This window comes from Bubalus bubalis, chromosome 7, assembly GCF_019923935.1.
Source record: "Bubalus bubalis isolate 160015118507 breed Murrah chromosome 7, NDDB_SH_1, whole genome shotgun sequence".
In the NCBI taxonomy this organism is placed as follows: Eukaryota; Metazoa; Chordata; class Mammalia; order Artiodactyla; family Bovidae; genus Bubalus; species Bubalus bubalis.
The window spans coordinates 92805255-92825362 of record NC_059163.1 but is presented as its reverse complement, the minus strand read 5'-3'; the positions used below and the strand labels follow the sequence as shown (position 1 = coordinate 92825362).

At 40.1% G+C, this 20108-nt stretch overlaps 1 protein-coding gene and 1 pseudogene across 2 annotated transcripts in view; one reads left to right on the top strand and one right to left on the bottom strand.

Moving 5' to 3' along the window:
• Window positions 1-1661: 1661 nt before the first annotated feature.
• Window positions 1662-20108, bottom strand: part of PAPSS1 (3'-phosphoadenosine 5'-phosphosulfate synthase 1) — a 115095-nt gene continuing 96648 nt past the window's right edge. For both annotated transcript variants that reach the window (XM_006061881.4, XM_006061882.4), the window contains exon 12: window positions 1662-2381. In XM_006061881.4, the coding sequence (XP_006061943.1) occupies window positions 2243-2381 (139 nt within the window). In that variant the 3' untranslated portion in view covers window positions 1662-2242. The remainder of the gene's footprint in view (window positions 2382-20108) is intronic.
• On the top strand, window positions 6227-19325 carry LOC123466006 (annotated as a pseudogene).

Sequence of the window (20108 nt, the reverse complement as noted above, 5' to 3'; positions counted from 1 at the left end):
CTGCCAAGATGACTGCACTTTCTTTTACTTCCTTCAAGAAAAAAAAATAATTATTTTTCCATTCACTTTTCCAGCTGATGGATAGATAAAAATGGCATTGAGATTTCCAAGACCATTTGGCAAGAGAGGCTGGGGTAAGGGTCGAAGGTTTTAAAGATTGGTTTGGGCTCATTTTTATGAACTGGAAAGGAAAAAATAAAATTTCTACATATATCATAACTGTAGCTTAAAGACACGCATACCAACCTGTGGACTTGGAGAAATCACTGGGTCCTTTTATTTTCTTCTCCATCTTTCCAGAACACACAGGTGGCTGGCCAATCCCAAGAACACAGGGCCCTAGAATCATGTTTTCATCATGTGCCCCTCTGGTGGGATGAGGTCAAATACCACAATGGGACTAATTCAGGAATGGCAATTATATGATAGAACACAACTAACCTCAGGAACAACAATTATATGATAGAACACAAAGCTACGTTTTCAACCACATTTTACCTTAATGCCGCTGATTTCTGTTCTTCATGTTCTCATCTTGATTTTATGAGTATATTTTTCTCATTTTAAAAGGGTACGTTTTCTGAGTGCCAAGAACCAAAATTCTTTCCTCTGTATTTACACTTTTAAGATATGTTAACAGTAGGGCTTCCCTGGCAGTCCAGTGGTTAGGTATCCTCCTGCCAATGCAGGGGACAGGGGTTTGATCCCACGTGCTGCAGAGCAACGAAGCCCGAGTGCCGAGAGAAGCGCCAGCCTCGACCACTGAGCCCACGCACCGTAACTATTGAAGCTCATACACTCCAGAGCCCATGCTCCACAAAAGGGGCCACCACGATGAGAAGCCTGAGCACTGCACTAAAAGGTGCCCCCACTCACCGCAACTAGGGAAGGCCCATGCACAGCAATGAAGACCCAGCACAGTCAGAAGCAAAACAAAATAAGAAACCTTTAAAAAAACATTAACAGTAAAAATCAACTTCAATTTAGCAGTATCAAGATTTTAATGTGAAATGCACATTTTTTTTTTTTCACATGCCACCTGTTATGACCAGGGCTCTTGGTAAACAGAAACTCCAGATAATTTAAGCAGCAAAGGAATATACAGGAAAACTGTTGGGTATCTTACAGAACCGATGGAAAAGGCAAGAGAATAAGGCTCAGAAAATGGTCAGGAACGAGAAGTTAGAGGCAGAGGACTCAGCCAAGGTCATTCCACGGGAATATTTGAGATGAGAGCCGAATACCATGGGTGCCGTCACCATTGGATACTCACTGCCCCCAGAATCTTGACTCCATCGCTGCCACCATGAAACCATGACTCGAGCATTCAGGATATTCTACAAAAGCAAACTTGACATGTTGTCCCCCACTCCAGATGAACTGACTGGCAAACCCTAATATCTCTCCATCACGTCCCTACTACTAGTACCAGCATCTGAGGTATTTAGGAATATTAGAGAGAGATTTGGGGAAAAAAGTTGAGGTTTTGGATGGATTAAGAATGCATCATTATTTTCCCACTTAAAAACTCACTATGAAACAGTACTTGGAACTAATTATTAGATTCTAGTAATTATTAGCTTTCTTTCTCCATCAGAAACTTTTTCACATGAAGGATAAGTATGTGTAAACATAACAATATTTTTTAAAAATCACGTAAATAAGAAGCCAAAAAGTTTAATTTTATTGAATCAAGAAAGTTCATTCAGAGTTTACATAGATATTAATACACTTTAGATTATAACAGTTAAGAGATCAATAGCTGAGGGGAAGGAAGAAAGCAGTTTATATTTTCACTGTAGGGAAAAAAAGAAATCTAACTGCTACAGATGTCTTATAAAATTCCCAAAACAAGATCTAGCCAAGTTTATTGTTTAGGGGATCTTTTTTTCTTTCTTCAAGAGATGAAAAGTGAGAGTCAATGTGTATACTATTGCTTACAACTGATATAAGAGCTTGAAAAAATGATAAGACAGAAGCATAAATACAAAAAGACAAGGTTTTAAAACTGTACTGTAGGAATAGAACTATAATAAGTTGGAAAAGATACAGTAAAACCAGGAGTGTGTTACACTAGTTCGGAACAGAACTCATAAGGCAGACCAAACTGACGCTGTTAATACGTCAGGAAAAGGTCTGTTCTGGGGATGCATGTCTGGACAGATACCACCACAGAGAAATGCCAACAGTGACCTCTTGCTACTCAGTGTGGTGTCAAAGGTGAACTGACTGGGTGAACAGCTTAAGCCTTCTCCAAGGATTTGTAGTACTCCATCAGCACATCCCAGGCCTTGGGAGCCATGAAGCCTTCAGGAGGTTTCTGGCCTTCGCGGGCAAGTTTTCGCATTCGTGTTCCTGAAATAAATTCAAAGTCTTCATGGCTGAAAGGGAGAGAAAAAAGAAAATTATTTCACATTTTTAAAAACTTTGTAAATACTGAAATTTAAAAAAAAAGTCTGTTCCTTCTGTTCATGGTAGAGAAGCTTAATGAAAAAGATCTAGATGAAATGTAATACTTATAAACATCAACCTGATTTCAGGTTTGTCACAGGGCAAAAAACATCACAGTATCAAAAATCACAAAATAAAACGATGATCACTTGGATTGCCCTTTTATTGTTGGTTTAGTCGCCAAGTCATGTCCGACGCTTGTGACCCCATGGACTGTACTCTGCCAGGTTCCACCGTCCATGGGATTTCCCAGGCAAGAATACTGGAGTGGCTTGCCATTTCCTTCTCCAGGGGATCTTTCCGACCCAGGAGTTGAATCTGGGTCTCTTGCATTGCAGGCAGATTCTTTACTGACTGAGCTATGAGGAAAGCCCTTTTATAATCATACATATTTCCTTCCCTCCTCCCCAATCCTTGGCAATTAAAAATTTAGAAATTAGGAACATTTTTTTTTTTAGAAAAACATCTAATTTAACTAGCACCTATTGAAAAAATTTTAGACAGTCTGAATCTGAAAGGCAAAATGCATTTTGGTACCGTAAGACAAAAATTGGAACTTGAAAAATAATAAACAAGTAGCAGTGATTAATATTATTCCATTGATAGGGTATTACACAAAGGCAGTGTTAGCTCTTTTCACCTTCATACCTTCAAAACACATAAAAGCCCTTTGACCACTAAGTACAGTGTACTATGGCTAAGACACACGGTGTCTACTGGTAATTTTAACCTTTTCCCTCAAACAAGGACCGACTAAGTAGCAGACAAGGACCCAGAGAGAGTTCTAGGTCATTCAACTCGCCAGGTCACAAGCCCTGTTTACTCCTCATCAGTGACTGTACGTTTGTTCCTTCCCCACTTTGCTATTTGAGGAGTTAACTTGGGACTCAAGTGAAATCATAAACTGCCAAGTGGTCCTCGCTTCTACAGGTATGCCAGGTACGTTTTAACTAATCATTCGGTTTCTAGGGATCTGTGTAAAGGAAATAACTGGAGAGGACTGCAAACATTATGCATAAAGGTAGTTATTTAAAGTTGTTTTCAATGTTGTAAATGATGACAGTTGAAGGTTTAAGTAAACTATGTACATCTCTGAGTACAGTTACACAGTCACTGCTGCTAAGCCGCTTCAGTTGTGTCCGACTCTGTGCAACCCCGTAGACGGCAGCCTACCAGGCTCCTCCGTCCCTGGGATTCTCCAGGCAAGAACACTGGAGTGGGTTGCCATTTCCTTCTGCAATGCATGAAAGTGAAAAGTAAAAGTGAAGTAGCTCAGTCGTGTCTGACTCTTTGCTACCCCACGGACTGCAGCCTACCAGGCTCCGCCGTCCATGGGCGTTTCCAGGCAAGAATACTGGAGTGGGTTGCCATTGCCTTCTCCGACACAGTCATTAGAGTATACTTAAGAACAGTAAAAAATATAAGTGATGATTCATGAAAAAAGTAAAATTTTTGTTAAGACCACAGAGGGGCTAAGGAAGATGACCACAACAGAGGAAAATCCATTGGATAAATGAATCAAAATTTAAGTTGTCTTTAATCAACAGTTTCAGTGGCATCACCGACTCAATGGACATGAGTTTGAGCAAACTCCAGAAGATAGTGAAAGACAGGGAACCCTGGTGTGCTGCAACCCATGGGATCGCAAAGAGTCGGACACAACTAAGCAACTGAACAACAACAAAAGTAGATGATGAAGGAAAGAGATGAAGTGGTAAAGCGGCAGAGATACAGAGTGGAGAAAAGATTTTTGTTTTTAAAGGAAAGGGGAGGTCTTACCACGTATATAGGCAGAAGAAAATAAGTGGCAAGAATGAGAAAAGGGAGGAGAACGAAAGCCAGGAGAGAGAAACAGCAAAGAAATGAAAGCTGGAGAAGTCTGGGATGAAGAACACAGAGAAAGAAGCTCTGACAAGGAGGGTGAAGAATGAAGAAAAGAAATAGTGATGATCTGTAGTTAGCAAGAGATGAGGTGGTTAATGCAAGATGGTCTCAACCTTCTCAATAAAGATGTAAGATCATCTCCTGAGAGGAACCCAGAACCTGTGAGGAAGGAACTGATAATAAGATCCATCAATGCAGTTAAGTGACTTTATCTCCAAGCCAGAGAGGTTACCCCTCCAGGCAGAGATTAGCAAAGCAGCGCCTGGAGAGGAAGTCAAGGGCAAGCAGGGGTCCAGATCTCCAGCTGTGTTCAAAAACACTCATTCCAACCCAATGTACAACTGATTAGTTTGGCTAACAATCATTTGACAAAAGCTGCTGGAACGTTTCTGTTCCTTAGAAGATTCACTTAACAATTCCTTCCATAAGCCTCATTAAGGAAAATTATGACCCTAGATCTTTCTGGCCATGTCAATTTAAAATTTTGATTTCAAAAAAGGAAACCCCATGTCTGTGTAGAAAGTGCCTGTTCCTGATGGGCAATGAGAAAGAAAATGAGGGAGCAGCTTGCAGAATGATTCTGTCCTGAGTTTGTGATTAAAGGAAAAAAGCCAGACCAATTAAAGTCCTTTCTTTCCTCAGAATGCCAAAGAGTCTGAAACCAGAAGTCGGCTTGCATTCCTTCTGAAATTGCACTTTAAAACCACAGTCCCTGGGTACCTCTTTTCCGACCCTATTACACACTCCATCTGCCCCGCATGCCACAAGCTTCTTCATCACATGAAATGGGAGTTCCTGCTTCCACAAGCTGGTGGTTCCTTCCACTCGCCCTGGCAACGGAAAACACATTTATTTCCCTCTGCTTCATACTTGTACCGGAGATGGCAATGGCAACCCATTCCAGTACTCTTGCCTGGAAAATCCCATGGACAGAGGAGCCTGGTAGGCTGCAGTTCATGGGGTTGCTAGGAGTCGGACATGACTGAGAGACTTCCCTTTCAATTTTCACTGTCATGCATTGGAGAAGGAAATGGCAACCCACTCCAGTGTTCTTGCCTGGAGAATCCCAGGGACGGGGGAGCCTGGTGGGAGGTCGTCTTTGGGGTTGCACAGAGTCGGACACGACTGAAACGACTTAGCAGCAGCAGCATACTTGTACGTCGATCCATCACACAAGGATTTTATTTTTTTTTAATCAGAAATCAGGTGCAATGACTTGACACGAGTCAGTATCCATAATCTAATCACAGTTTTCACAATCACAGCTTTGAATGGATAGCTTTCTACAGAAAAAAATAAAGTAAAAACTGAGCTCTTCCAGGAATGGCCTAAAAACTAGCTCTGAACCCTACCTGTGAGTAATCAGGAATCTGACAGAAGCAGGTCAGGCTACTAAACAAAGGACCTAAGGCTTTCACTGGGCTCCCCTCATAGCCCAACTGGTAAAGAATCTGCCCGCAATGCAGGAGGCCTGGGTTCGATCCCTGGGTTGGGAAGATCCCCTGGAGGAGGCCGAGGCAATCCACTCCAGTATTCCTATCTGAAGAACCCCCTATGGACAGAGGAGCCTGGCGGGCTGCAGTCCCTGGGGTGGCCAAGAGTCAGACACGGCGGAGCAACTAAGTACAGCGCAGGCTTTCACTGCAAAGCAATTCCAGTTAGCCCATCTGATTACACTCGGTAACGGATATCCACGACACCTGAAAAAAGAAATGCAGGTCTGTTGTTTTTTTTTTTCCTTTTCAAAACCACTTGGTCACAGATGCTTACAATCCACAGCTGACAGAAGGCCTCCTCTAAAACATATACACACACCCTCTGTCTCCCCCCAAAAAAAAATACAACACAAGACAAAAAACAACCGAAGGGGAAGGGGTTTTAGGACTCCAGGATGGAGAAGGCACACCAGCCATCAGACTCCGTGGGAGCCTGGGGCGCAGCATCCCGTCCCACGTACGACACACTAACTACTCGTGGCCAGCATCCTGACCGACGCCAAGTACAGCTCGTGGCCACGCGCTGGAGGTTTTAAATCTTCACAACCATCTGCTGTCTCTCACATGCGGCCATCAGAGCCGCCAGCACAAGCTGCTCAGACAGACAAGAAGCTGGGGTCAGAGGGGGCCCTTTGCATTTATCTTTCAAAAGTTCATATTCAATTGGCTTTTTTAAAAAATGCTAATTAGATGATAAGCAATCAGGGATGCAAAGAGAAGCTCCTCTGACAGAATTTAAGATGATGGTAGTAACTTATAAATGAATCTAATTAACTATTTGGGGGCTAATTAACTTTTAAACAGTTTTTTTTAAACAGTCAAAAAAAATATATAAAAAATATATCAAAATACTAAGAATTCTCTTCAAATACAAACAATTTATTCAAAACCAGATAGTTAGCTGTTTATGGCTTTCTTTCCAGGAAACAAAAAGCATTGGTTGACATCATATGTGACAAATTTAATAATGTTTTATTTCCAAACCAAAGATCAATCGAAATACGTGAAAAATTTCATTATCTCAAATGAATTTACCCAAATCCTTAATTCATCATGTTTTCCTCCCCTCAAAACTCTTTAAATAAAAGCTAGAGCACAACTCCTATCAGATATTCAGTCAAATAAGTTTCCAGGGAATGCCTACTTGTCTTTCTTCCAGTCTCCACATTGCAAGCTGCCTAAACCATCATCTCATTAACTGCTGCCTGCACCAGGGCACACCTCCACAGTGACTTCCCTCCCACCGTTCCCTCTTCTATACTGCTAGGTCATTTCTATGCTTTTAAGTGCCAAGGAGTAGTTTCAAACGTGTCTGTGTTTAATAAACACTGCAAGTATAGTTACTCCGTAATCCACGTCTGATAATTCTGGTATGTGAAGTCTTTGAAAACCTGCTTGTGCTGAAAGTACTTTCTTTTTTTTTTCCTTTTGTTGGCGCTGTTTCCTTGTATATTTTATCATTTTTTATTGAAACTGTCTATTAAGCCTGTATAATTATTTGTGGGAATAAGCTGAGGTTGAGGACGAGGGAGTAATAACCCAGTGAGAGTACACATTTGCTTCTGCTGAATATTTAAGAGGCATGCCCAGTTAAGAACCACCAAAAACTGATTTCACGGCTTGAGGGTTTTGGGGTTGTTTTTTCTGATATAATCCAGGTAATATGAGGGCTTTCCTGGTGGCTCAGTGGTAAAGAATCCACCTGCCAATATAGGAGATGGGGCTTTGATACCTGACCCCCTGGAGGAGGAAATGGCAACCCGCTCCGGTGCTCTCGCCTGGGAAATCCCAGGGACAGAGGAGTCTGGAGGGCCACAGTCCATGTTACAAGAGTCAGACATGACTTAGTGCCTAAACAACAGCAACAACAACAAGGTATCTGCATTTGGCCCATTTGAGCAGGTCTGAGCTTTTGCGCCTAAAGCTCAGTGCTCTGCTCAGTCTCTCAGGGTAGAGGAATGGGTGGGGTTCACTTCAGGTTCTCTCTAAACACCTAAGGTGGGAAGGGAGCACCAGCTTAAGGGGAGTGTCTCCTGCTTGACTCCCGGCCCTGGTTAGGACCATGGCAATAAACCCTCAAGTTCCCTAGGTTCACCAGGGCAAAAAGCAGCTTCAAAACTCAAGTTAACAGAAGTTCTAACTTTCACTTAATAGTTTACCCTTACAGTTCTTATCATCTTATCAGTGCCATAATACTTTTCTGAAAACATTTTCCTTTAACCATAATTTTTAGTTAATTTCTTAGGAGAATCAGTCAGGATAATCCAATTCACCTAATTACCCAAAACTTGAACTTCCCAGTATCTAATGTTCACTGTAACAACACTATCTTTTAAAAATCTATTCCAGTTTGTACCTTTCAAAGAACTGCTTTATCTAGTCCCTATCTCATCCTACTCCTTTCACTCCCTTTTCCTATCCACCCTGGCCTTCTTCCCAAGCCCTCTGGGTCGTCTCACCTCAGCAGCTTTGCAAGTGCTTATCTCTTTGTCCAGAATGCTATTCAGTTCAGTTCAGTCGCTCAGTTGTGTCCTACTCTTTGCGACCCCATGGACTGCAGCATGCCAGGCCTCCCTGTCCATCACCAACTCCTAGAGTTTACCCAAACTCATGTCCATTGAGTCGGTGATGCCATCCAATCATCTCATCCTGTCGTCCCCTTCTCCTCCTGCCCTCAATCTTTCCCAGCATCAGGGTCTTTTCGAATGAGTCAGCTCTTTGCATCAGGTGGCCAAAATATTGGAGTTTCAGCTTCAGCATCAGTCCTTCCAATGAACACCCAGGACTGATCTCCTTTAGGATGAACTGGTTGGATCTCCTTGCAGTCCAAGGGACTCTCGAGAGTCTTCTCCAACACCACAGTTCAAAAGCATCAATTCTTTGGCGCTCAGCTTTCTTTATAGTCCAACTCTCACATCCATACATGACTTCTGGAAAAACCATAGCCTTGACTAGACGGACCTTTGTTGACAAAGTAATGTCTCTGCTTTTTAACATGCTGTCTAGGTTGGTCATAACTTTCCTTCCAAGAAGTAAGCATCTTTTAATTTCATGGCTGCAATCACCATCTGCAGTGATTTTGGAGCCCCCAAAAATAAAGTCAGCCACTGGTTCCCCATCTATTTGCCATGAAGTGATGGGACCGGATGCCATGATCTTAGTTTTCTGAATGTTGAGCTTTAAGCCAACTTTTTCACTCTCCTCTTTCACATTCATCAAGAGGCTCTTTAGTTCTTCTTCACTTTCTGCCATAAGGGTGGTGTCATCTGCATATCTGAGGTTATTGATATTTCTCCCAGCAATCTTGATTCCAGCTTGTGCTTCTTCCAGCCCAGCGTTTCTCATGATGTACTCTGCATATCAGTTAAACAAGCAGGGTGACAATATACAGCCTTGACGTACTCCTTTTCCTATTTGGAACCAGTCTGTTGTTCCATGTCCAATTCTAACTGTTGCTTCCTGACCTGCATACAGGTTTCTCAAGAGGCAGATCAGGTGGTCTGGTATTCCCATCTTATTCAGAATTTTCCACAGTTTATTGTGATCCACACAGTCAAAGGCTTTGGCACAGTCTATTACCTCCTTCTTTATCAAGATGCCTATTCATCTTTTAGAACTCAGCCCAAATGTCACCTACTCCAGGAACCCATCCTTGATAACCCAGACTTGGTCAGATAAGTGTTAGCTGAACTTGCCACAAGGCTTCTGCAAAGCACATGGGACCCTTAGTTAACTGTGTCGTTAGTGGTTTATTGTCTGTCTTCTCCAGAATGTAAGTTCTGTATCTGTTAAGCCAACAAATCAAGCTTGTTTCCAACCACAGTGCCCACACTTAGCAAGGGCATGTATGTAGTAAAGATCAATATATAGTTAATAAGTGAATAAAAGAACAGCAAAGTTGGAAAGTTTTATCCTAATTTCAATGTAAATGTTGACTTTAAAACAAGATACAGCATATGTAAAATATTTAATTTGACTTTCAAAAGTATACATAGTACTGTCATTAATTATGATTCAAAGGTATAGTAAGATTTTAAATGAGACCTTATCTGTTACTGGTTATGCAATAACTCCCTATGCAATAAAAATATTTATTATTGTCTAATAATTATTATCTATGCAATAAAAAAATAAAACTTTTGCCATAAAGTATGTGAAAAATCTACAAGCACAGGACAAGACTCATTGGCAAATTCATGCAATTAGTGTCAGACTTCCACAAGTTTTCAAGAGAAACATCAAAATCAGTAAAAACATTTTTATGAATTAATGGCAGGCAGTTCCCCCAGTACTTTAACAGAAATATTTATGTGTGGCAAAGACTGCACAGCAAGAAAGAAAAAAGAATTCACACAAGAAATATTTCAGGGGTCAACATGACAAGACTTGGGTGTGAAGAGTGAGGTGAAAGAATAAAGGACTTCAAACATTCTACATGAAGAAGAACAAGTAACTAAGGAAACTTAGGATTTGGAGATACATGAAGGGAAAGGTAAAGCTGCTTCTGGACATTTTAAATAACATCATGAAACCTAAGCAGAAACACCCATTAGTGTGTAGATAGGATTCTAGGATGGCCTTCATGACCTTCACCCCATGAAGGTGTCACTACCATGATATGTCCTTCTATGGCAAAAGGAATTCCGTAGAAGCAATGAAAGTTACTAATCAATTGACCTAAAACAGTGGAAGTATGGGAGTGGGCCTAACTAATGAATTAGAGGCCTAATCATTCAAGCCCTCTAAAAGCAAAGAATGTTCTCAGATGACAGCGGTAGTCAGAGATCTGAACCCTCAGGGATTTGACCTGAGGGAGGTTCTAACACTGAGATAAAGGTGCCTACAAGGAAACACCGCAATGCAGCTTTGAGCTGCAGAGAATGATCCCCCTATTAACCAGTAAGGAGATGGGGACCCTCAGTCCTAGAACCATACGGAACTGAATTTTTCCAAAAAGGGGCATCTGGCTTGTCTGAAGGATATCTAAGGTGTATTCCATCTCAAAATTCTAGGAAATATTTAATGTTTATTATTTTTCTTAAAGTCCTGTATTTTGCAATTGGTTCTTCCTTTTTGGATTACCTATTTCTTAACATCGGAGACGGAAACGGCAACCCACTCCAGTATTCTTGCCTGGAGAATCCCATGAACATAGGAACTTGGGGGGCTACAGTCGATGGGGTAGCAAAGAGTCGGACATGACTGAGCGACTAACACACACACATTTTCATTGTTATTGTACTTGGTGATCTGTGATCTTTTACTACTGTAACTGCCACCCCAGGCTTCTGACCTAAGGAACTGTGAGGTTATGAATGGGTAATGTTTTAAGCCACTAAATTTGTGTTAATTTGTTACAGAGCAATAGAAAGTTAACATAATTAGCAACCTGGAAACACTGAGGAATAGCTTTACGTGTCACCACACAGAAACCACTAGAGCAGGTGAGCTCTTCTGTGACAAGTATATAAAAGAGTGAAGAATATATGAGAAAAGCCTTGAAGGATGTCTATAAGTAGAGTGCTTTCAAAAAAGAAGACATTAGTAGTAGTACATGATTTAAGGTATTTTTGCTAAGTTACTTCAGTCGTGTCCGACTCTGTGTGACCCCATAGACGGCAGCCCATCAGGCTCCCCCGTCCCTGGGATTCTGCAGGCAAGAACACTGGAGTGGGCTGCCATTTCCTTCTCCAATGCAGGAAAGTGAAAGAGAAAGGGAAGTCGCTAAGTCGTGTCCAACTCTTCAGGACCCCATGGACTGCAGCCTACCAGGCTCCTCCGTCTGTGGGATTTTCCAGGCAAGAGTACTAGAGTGGGGTGCCATCGCCTTCTCCAGATTTAAGGTATACTTCAGAATTAAAAATATGAAGGAAATACTCTACTGATAACATGGAAATAACCAAAAGCAAACATTTATGTCTACCTGTTCTCTCACTGACCCATTTCCACCAAGCACTCTGACGTGCACTCTCTTTTGGGTGAGCTGCTATTTCAAAAATATGAACCAAAATTTTACATTAACCTATCCCAAATACAAAGAAGAATTATTACTAAAGGAGAAAAAAATTACAAATAGCTGAATTATCTCTAAAAGTTTGTAATAGCTGAAAGAATGGCCTTTAATCTTGTAGTCCTAAAACTAAATTTCCTTGAGTCATTATTACAGCTAATATGAACCTACTTAACTTCCTAAGTATAAACAGATGATTTTTATCATAATTCTTATCAATAATATCTCACCTGCAATCTTCATGAAGTTTGTTTTTTTATCCCTAAGCCTTGTTTTACACTGGTATTTAGTCAAATCAAAGCTATAAAATCATTAATTACATAAAAGCTGGCATTGAATAACATCCATTAATCAAACATAAGATAACCTCATATGTGCATAATTAATAACTGTGTTTTCTCACTACATCAAAGACTATCGCCTTTCCACAAAATTTTAATCACTTTCCAACATATTCCCATCAACTTAATTACACTTGAACAGGAATATAAAAAATTAGAAAACTAAGGCAGTTTTAAAGCTTCCCAAGTTACAATTTATTAGACTTAGTAACTCAAAAAAAATTCCAAGAAAATGAGCCAGTCATGCAACTAATATAGAATTCATCACTGGAAATTCTTATGAGAACTGATGTAATTATTTAGCTTTTGAATGATGAAAAGAGAGACTTAAAGCAATATTACACAGACTTAACAAAACATGAAAGTTATCAAGGGCTTCCCAGCACATCATTCAACTACATACAGATGGACTCTATGGTCCTGCGTGTGATTAAATCAACTGATCATGCAAGGAAACCACAGTAACAAAACACATCCGCACAAGAAGTGTAAAAGCTCAACTCTAGCTTTGCTTCCTTAACTCATCAAAATGCAAACTCATCTAAGTTTTAAGTAGCTGGCCACATGCAGAACAATTCTACTTCTCACCTCTTATTCTGTAAGTGACTAACTGTTACTTTCAGATCGAGGTTTCACTCATAACATTTGTACATAAACCACACAAATAAACTGCATGCTGGGTGAGAGGTGAAGGGTTGTCCTGCCCAGCATTCCACCCCTGGCACTACTCATTCTATCGATCTGTAAGAAACCAAGCCTACCCTCAGTGGGGGTTCTCAATGGCAGGAGGAACTTTCAAAGAATTGCCAGTAGGTAATCCTCTCCAGACTAAGAAAATTAAAATCTCTGATGGTGACCCTACATGTTTTGAACCACAAAAGGGCATATTTGAAGCTTTTTTGTTTTCCTTAATATTTAATTTATATTTTCACTTCAATCACCTATATAGTAACGTAGTTCAAAGTTTACTCTAATTGCTTTTTCTTTAAAAAAATTTTCTTTAACCTTCTAAGGCATCTCTTTGGTAGAAAAAGACCCTTTAAAACTCATCACATTGCTTTTATAGCTGCACTTTTTTTCAGACAGTGAAACTGTAGTATGTGTGTATGCATGTATATAAGTATATATACATATATAAATACATAGACACATACATCTATTTTTAATATAAATTTATTTATTTAAATTGGTTTTAAGCCAAAACAAAACAGGCCATGATTTAGAACGATTTCCAGGTATTGGCAAACCCTAATTTTGTACAAGGGTAAAAATGGTACATTTCTGGTTTATTGCAAATTCTTCTCATGGTGAGGTTCTGCAGTATACTATAACCTGGGCCACAACTCAGGTTTTCAGAAAAGAACGGTCTAGCAGAGCACCCAAAGCCCATGCTCTGGAACAACCCAGAGGGGTAGGGTGGGGAAGGATGTGGGAGGGGAGGTTAAGGATGAGGGAGACACATGTATACCTGTGGCCGATTCATGTTGATGTATGGCAAAAAAAAAAAAAAAAAATATCAACATGTTGTAATTATCCTCCAATTAAAATACATAAAAAGAAAATAATGGTCTAGAGTGGGTCTTGCCTTGAATTCCACACCAGGGCTGTTGAGCACAGTCAGGAGTGCTTTCACAATTCCCCAAATCAGTTTCACAATAAGCCTTTTCTGTTCATTGACTCATGGGGTTTTCCTGTGTCTTTCTAGAGTCCATTGCTCAGAAAAGTCTGCTACCATCTAAGATTGTGCATTTTCTCCATAATTATTTGTCATTAAACGAGAAGCCAACAAATCCCTCAAGTTCCACTGTTATCAATAGTATTTAATTTTGCAGGTAACTTATTTTATTAAATGACATCAGAATTTATGTCCCTTTCAGAAACAAAAGAATTTTTTTTTTAATTTCTTTTTCCTTCTTGTCTGAACCATTACAAAACAGGCCACATTAAATGAGGACACGCGGTTAGGATCAGCATTATTCCTGAATGCAGAGTCAACAGTATAGTATCATGGAAAAAAGGATGAGTTCTCTCAGATGAGAAGTTGTAAGACTTAAGTTTCAATCAGCACCCATGAGCTGAGAAAACAAAAATTTAAAAAGAGAGCTGGCCCTCCAAATCCATGGTTTCTACATCCAAGGATACAAACAACCTCTGACTGAAAACATTCAGGGGGCGAGAAGAGAATTCTAGAAAGTCCCAAAATGTAAACCTGTAAAATCAAGAGTGGGTTTTCTGAAAGGGTAAACAAAATCAATAAACCTCTGGCCAAGCTCATCAAGAGGAAAGGAGAAAGGATCCAAATAAACAAAATAAAACATGAAAGAAGATACATAACAACTGACACTGAAAAAACACAAAGTCAAAAAATAAAACCTGAATTTATCATGGGCAGGCAACAATATATATAATTTACATAGCATTTATATCGTATTAGGTATTAAAAATACTCTAGAGGTAATTTAAAGTACACAGGAGGATGTGTGTAAGCCAAATACAAATACTACACCATTTTATGTAAGAGGCTCGAGCATCTGAAGCCTTTGGTATGTGTGCAAGGGTCCTGCAACCAATCCTCACAGAAACTAAGAGGCAACCTCTTGCTCAGCCTGAAGTGTAATTAGTACTAACAAAGCAAGAGTACTAAATAAGCAAGTACAATTTGCATGAAATAACTATTAATCAACAAAACATGAAGCTCCTACTAACGGAAAATAGCTAGGAACTACAGATTCTGGAAAGAACTACAGAATTTGAGCTAGAAGGAAATCAGTTCATCCACTGCCACCCTTCTGGAGATAAAGAAACAAGGCCAGATATGACACAGGAATCTCAAGTCACTCGGCAAGCATGGGGCTAGCATTCGTAACTTCTGCTTCTAGAACCTCACGCGGCCACTCTAAACTTACAGGGTGTGCTGCCTACGGGCTTCCCCCATTGACTGCACTTCACTTTACTGTATCTTTCACAAACTGAAGGCCTGTGGCAACCCTGCCTTGAGAAAGTCTACTGGCACCATTTTTCCAACAGTGTTTGCTCATTTTGTGTCCGTGTGGCACAATTTGATAATCCTCACAATTGTTCATACTTTTTCATTACATATATTATATATATGATAACAATATACACGTTTCTAGTACTTACTAGGTTCCAGTTAACAGTTTGCAAATGACATATAGGAGTTGATCTGGTCCTCAACCACTCTATGAAGATACACATAGCACGATCACTACACCCCATTCTGAAGCTGAGGGAAGCAGGGCAGGAGGAGGACAGTGATTCACCCGAGGTCACACAGCTGCAGGGGCGGTGGGGCAAGAATGTGACTCCATTCCCTTGGGCTTCAAAGTCTGTGCTCTTTTGTTATTCTGACTGCTATTCTGACTCTAGCATAACAAAACAGAGACATTTCTAGGGGACACTGTTCCAGATCTAATTCTAAACAGAAAGAAACTGGTCAGTAAAGTGAAAGTAGCAAAAATCTTGGAAGGAAAAAAACATCATTTTGGCAGAACGAAGAGAGGGAGGACAGAAAAGAGCCTTGATCTGCGTGTGTGGGATCCACACCAGGAACAGAATTAAAATCAAGGACGAGATCATAAGAGAGTAATCCCTAGACACGTTCAGCAATTTTGTTTTCCAAGCTTAAAGAATCCAATCCTACAATCACTGTTATCACTCCCCCAAAATCAGAGACTCAACCTAGCAAACTACATCATCTTTGTAGACATGATAAAAATGGGAGCTGGAAACTAATATAATTTTGAGGATTTGTATTTAATTGAATAATACTATGTCTAATGGAAGCTAAATTGTACATCGTAAGGTTTCTAGTGAGTTCTGTCCTCTAAGAAGTCTAGTGTAATAATTCCATTATAATGATTGAATAATAACCTTGAAAGTCATGTTATCTAAAAATTTAATTAGCATACAGCCAAAATCACAGCAGATGGTGATTGCAGCCATGAAATTAAAAGACGCTTACTCCTTGGAAGGAAAGTTATGACCAACCTAGATAGCATATTCAAAAGCAGAGACATTACTTTGCCAACAAAGGTCTGTCTAGTCAAGGCTATGGTTTTTCCTGTGGTCATGTATGGATGTGAGAGTTGGACTGTGAAGAAGGCTGAGCACTGAAGAATTGATGCTTTTGAACTGTGGTGTTGGAGAAGACTCTTGAGAGTCCCTTGGACTGCAAGGAGATCCAACCAGTCCATTCTGAAGAAGACCAGCCCTGGAATTTCTTTGGAAGGAATGATGCTAAAGCTGAAACTCCGGTACTTTGGCCACCTCATGTGAAGAGTTGACTCACTGGAAAAGACTGATGCTGGGAGGGATTGGGGGCAGGAGGAAAAGGGGACGACAGAGGATGAGATGGCTGGATGGCATCACTGAGTCAATGGACGTGAGTGTGAGTGAACTCCAGGAGTTGGTGATGGACAGGGAGGCCTGGCGTGCTGAGATTCATGGGGTCGCAAAGAGTCGGACACGACTGAGTGACTGAACTGAACTAAACTGAAGGATGACAGAATCAGCAATTAAAAGACCTGAAAAGTCTTTAGATGAAATTAAACAAGATGTTAAAATAAAAATAAATTAAAAATTTTCTAATTGGGATCTAAAGAAATAATAAGAAAAATAGAGGGCTAGAGAAACGGTGTTTAGTTGAGAAGAAGACTTAATTAATGCAACCTTTGCTGAAGTTATTCAGTTTCTCTATTGATAAAACAAATGTCTTGTCTAAAGGATATCTAAGGTCTATTCCATCTCAAAATTCTAGGAAATATTTAATGTTTATTATTTTTCTTAAAGTCCTGTATTTTGCAATTGGTTCTTCCTTTTTGGATTACCTATTTCTTAAAATCGGAGAAGGAAATGGCAACGCACTCCAGTATTCTTGCCTGGAGAATCCCATGGACAGAAGAGCCGGGACAGCTACAGTCCATGGGGTCACAAAGAGTCGGACATAACTAAGCGACTAACATATATACACACAACACACACACACGTTCATTACTAATTATTATATCTGGTGATCTGTGATCTTGGAGGTTACTGTAATTGTTTTAGAGCCCCATGAACCATGCCCGTACAATGATGGTGAACTTAAATGTATGTGCTCTGACTGCTCCACTAACTAGCGGTTCCCCCATCTCTCTCCCTCTCCTCAGGCCTCCCTATTCCCTGAGACACAACAATATTGAAACCAGGTCAATTAATAATCTACAGTGCCCTCTAAGTTTTCGAGTCAAAAGTGCACATGTCTCACTTTAAATCAAAAGCTAGAAATGATTAAGCTTATTAGTGAGGAAGGCATGTTGAAAACTGAGATGGGCTAGGCCTCTCATGCCAAGCAGCCAAGTTGTGAATGCAAAGAAAAAGTTAATGAAGTAAATTAAAAGTGTTACTCCATGAACACATGAAGGACAAGCAAGCCAAACAAGCCTTATGGCTCATATGGAGAAAGTATTAGTGGTCTGGATAGATGATCAAACCAGCTACAATAATCCTTTCAGCCAAAGCCTAATTCAGAGCAAGGCCCCAACTCTCTTCAATTCTGTGAAGACTAAGAGAGGTGAGGAAGTTTAAAAAGAAAAGTCTGAAGCCTGAAGAGGTTGGTTCATAAGGTTTACGGAAAGAAGCCATCTCCATAACATAAAAGTACAAGGTGAAGCAGCAAGTGCTGATATAGAAGCTGCAGCAAGTTATCCAGAAGACCTAGCTAAGATCATTAATGAAGGTGGCTACACTAAACAATGGACGTCCCTGGTGGCTTAGATGGCAAAGAATCTGCCTGCAACGCAGGAGACCTGGGTTCAGTCCCTGGAGAGCCCCTGAAGAAGGGAATGGCAAACACACTGCAATATTCTTGCCTGCAGAATTCCACGGACAGAGGAGCCTGGTGTGCTACAGTCCACGGAGCCACAAAGAGGCAGACGCAGCTGAGCAACTAACACTTTCACCCTAAACAACAGGTTTTCCGTGTAGATGAAATAGCCTTCTATTGGAATATGATGCCATCTAGATGATGTCATTCATAGCTAGAGAGGAGAAGTCAATGCCTAGCTTCAAAGCGTCAAAGGACAGGCTGACTCTTGTTAGAGGTTACTGCAGCTGATGACTTTAAGTTGAAGCCAATGTTCATTGACCATTCCAAAAATCCTAGTGTCTTTAAGAACAATGCTAAATCTACTCTGCCTCTGCTGTATAAATGGAACAACAAAGTCTGAACGACAGCACATCTGTTTACAACATGGTTTTACAGAGTATCTTAAGCCCAATGTTAAGAACTTCTACTGCTCAGAAAAAAAGATGCTTTTCAAAATACTGACACTGCTCATTGACAATGCACCTGGTCACCCAAGAGCCCTGATGGAGGTGTGCAAAGAGATTAATGTTACTTTCACGCCTGCTAATGTTGTGGATAAAGGACTAATGTCCACTTTCAAATCTTCTTATTTAAGAAATATATTTTATAAAGCTATAGTTGCCATAGACAACGATTCCTCTGATGGATCTGGGCAAAGTCAATTGAAAACCTTCTAAAAAAGGATTCACCATTCTAGATGCCGTTAGGAATATCTGGGATTCCTGGGGAGAGGTCAAAATACCAGCATTCACAGGAGTTTGGAAGAAGCTAATTCCAAATGTCATGGGTGACCTGAGGGGCTTGAAGCTTCGGTGGAGGAAAGAACTGCAGATGTGGTAGAAACAGAAAGAGAACTAGAATTAGAAGTAGAGTCTGAAGATGTGACTGAATTGCTGCACTCTCACAATAAAACTGAAATGGCTAAAGACTTGCTTCTAATAAGCAAAGAAAGTGGTTACTTGAGATGGAATCTGCTCCTGGTAAGATGCTGTACAGATTTTTAAATGACCACAAAGAACTTAGAATATTACATAAACTTTAGCTGATAAAACAGCAGCAGGGTTTGCGAGGACTGAGTCCAATTTTGAAAGAAGCTCTATTAAACAGCATTGTGTGTTACAGAGAGCTCATCAGTGAAACAGTTGATGGATGTGGCAAACTTCACGGTTGTCTTATTTTAAGATACTACCACAGCCCAAACTTCAGCAACCACCACCCTAATCAGTCAGCAGCCATCAACATGTAGGCAAGACCCTCCACCAGTGAAAACATCATAACTCATTGAAGGTTCAGAGGTTGGTTAACATTTTTAAGCCATAAAGTTTTTTAAATTAAGGTGTGTAAATTGCTTTTTTAGAAATACTGTTACTATGTGCTTAATATACTATAGTATATGTAGACATAACTTTTATCTGTACTAGGAAACAAAAACATTTTATGTGACTTGCTTTATTGGGATTACTCACTTTAATTTCAGTGGTTTGGAACTGAACGAACAATATCTCGAGGTATGGATATTATCTGTAGATAGCAACTAATAAAATGTTGCCAGTCAAAAGAAGATAGATACATGCTCAATATTACCAATAATTTGCATGAAAAGGTTGTTCATTTTTTGCTCCTTCTAAGATCTTTGAAGAATGAAGCTGCACTGTTAGTGGTCAGCATACCCAGCGAGCTGCCATTCACTGGATCTGTGACATTACAAGAGTATTTGAACTTTGTATGCCTCAGCTTACTACCAATCTACAAAATGGGGATAACTGCACCTACTTCACAGGATTAGTATAGGGCATTAATTACAAGTATTAACTTAATACCTATAATGCAATTAGGAGAGCAAATATTAGTCAAATTCTCTTATTACTTGGATCCCTTGCACTTACTAGCAAAATCATCGCTGAGTCCTTGGACTACTTCTATAAGGCAGACAGAAATGTCATCACTGCCTTAACACTTCCCAAGAAAATTCCTAAGATCATGAACCATGAAACCAGATTCAATTTTTATTTCTACTTCTAAAGTATTGAGAAATTAGTTTCTTTGGTTTGCCCATCTCT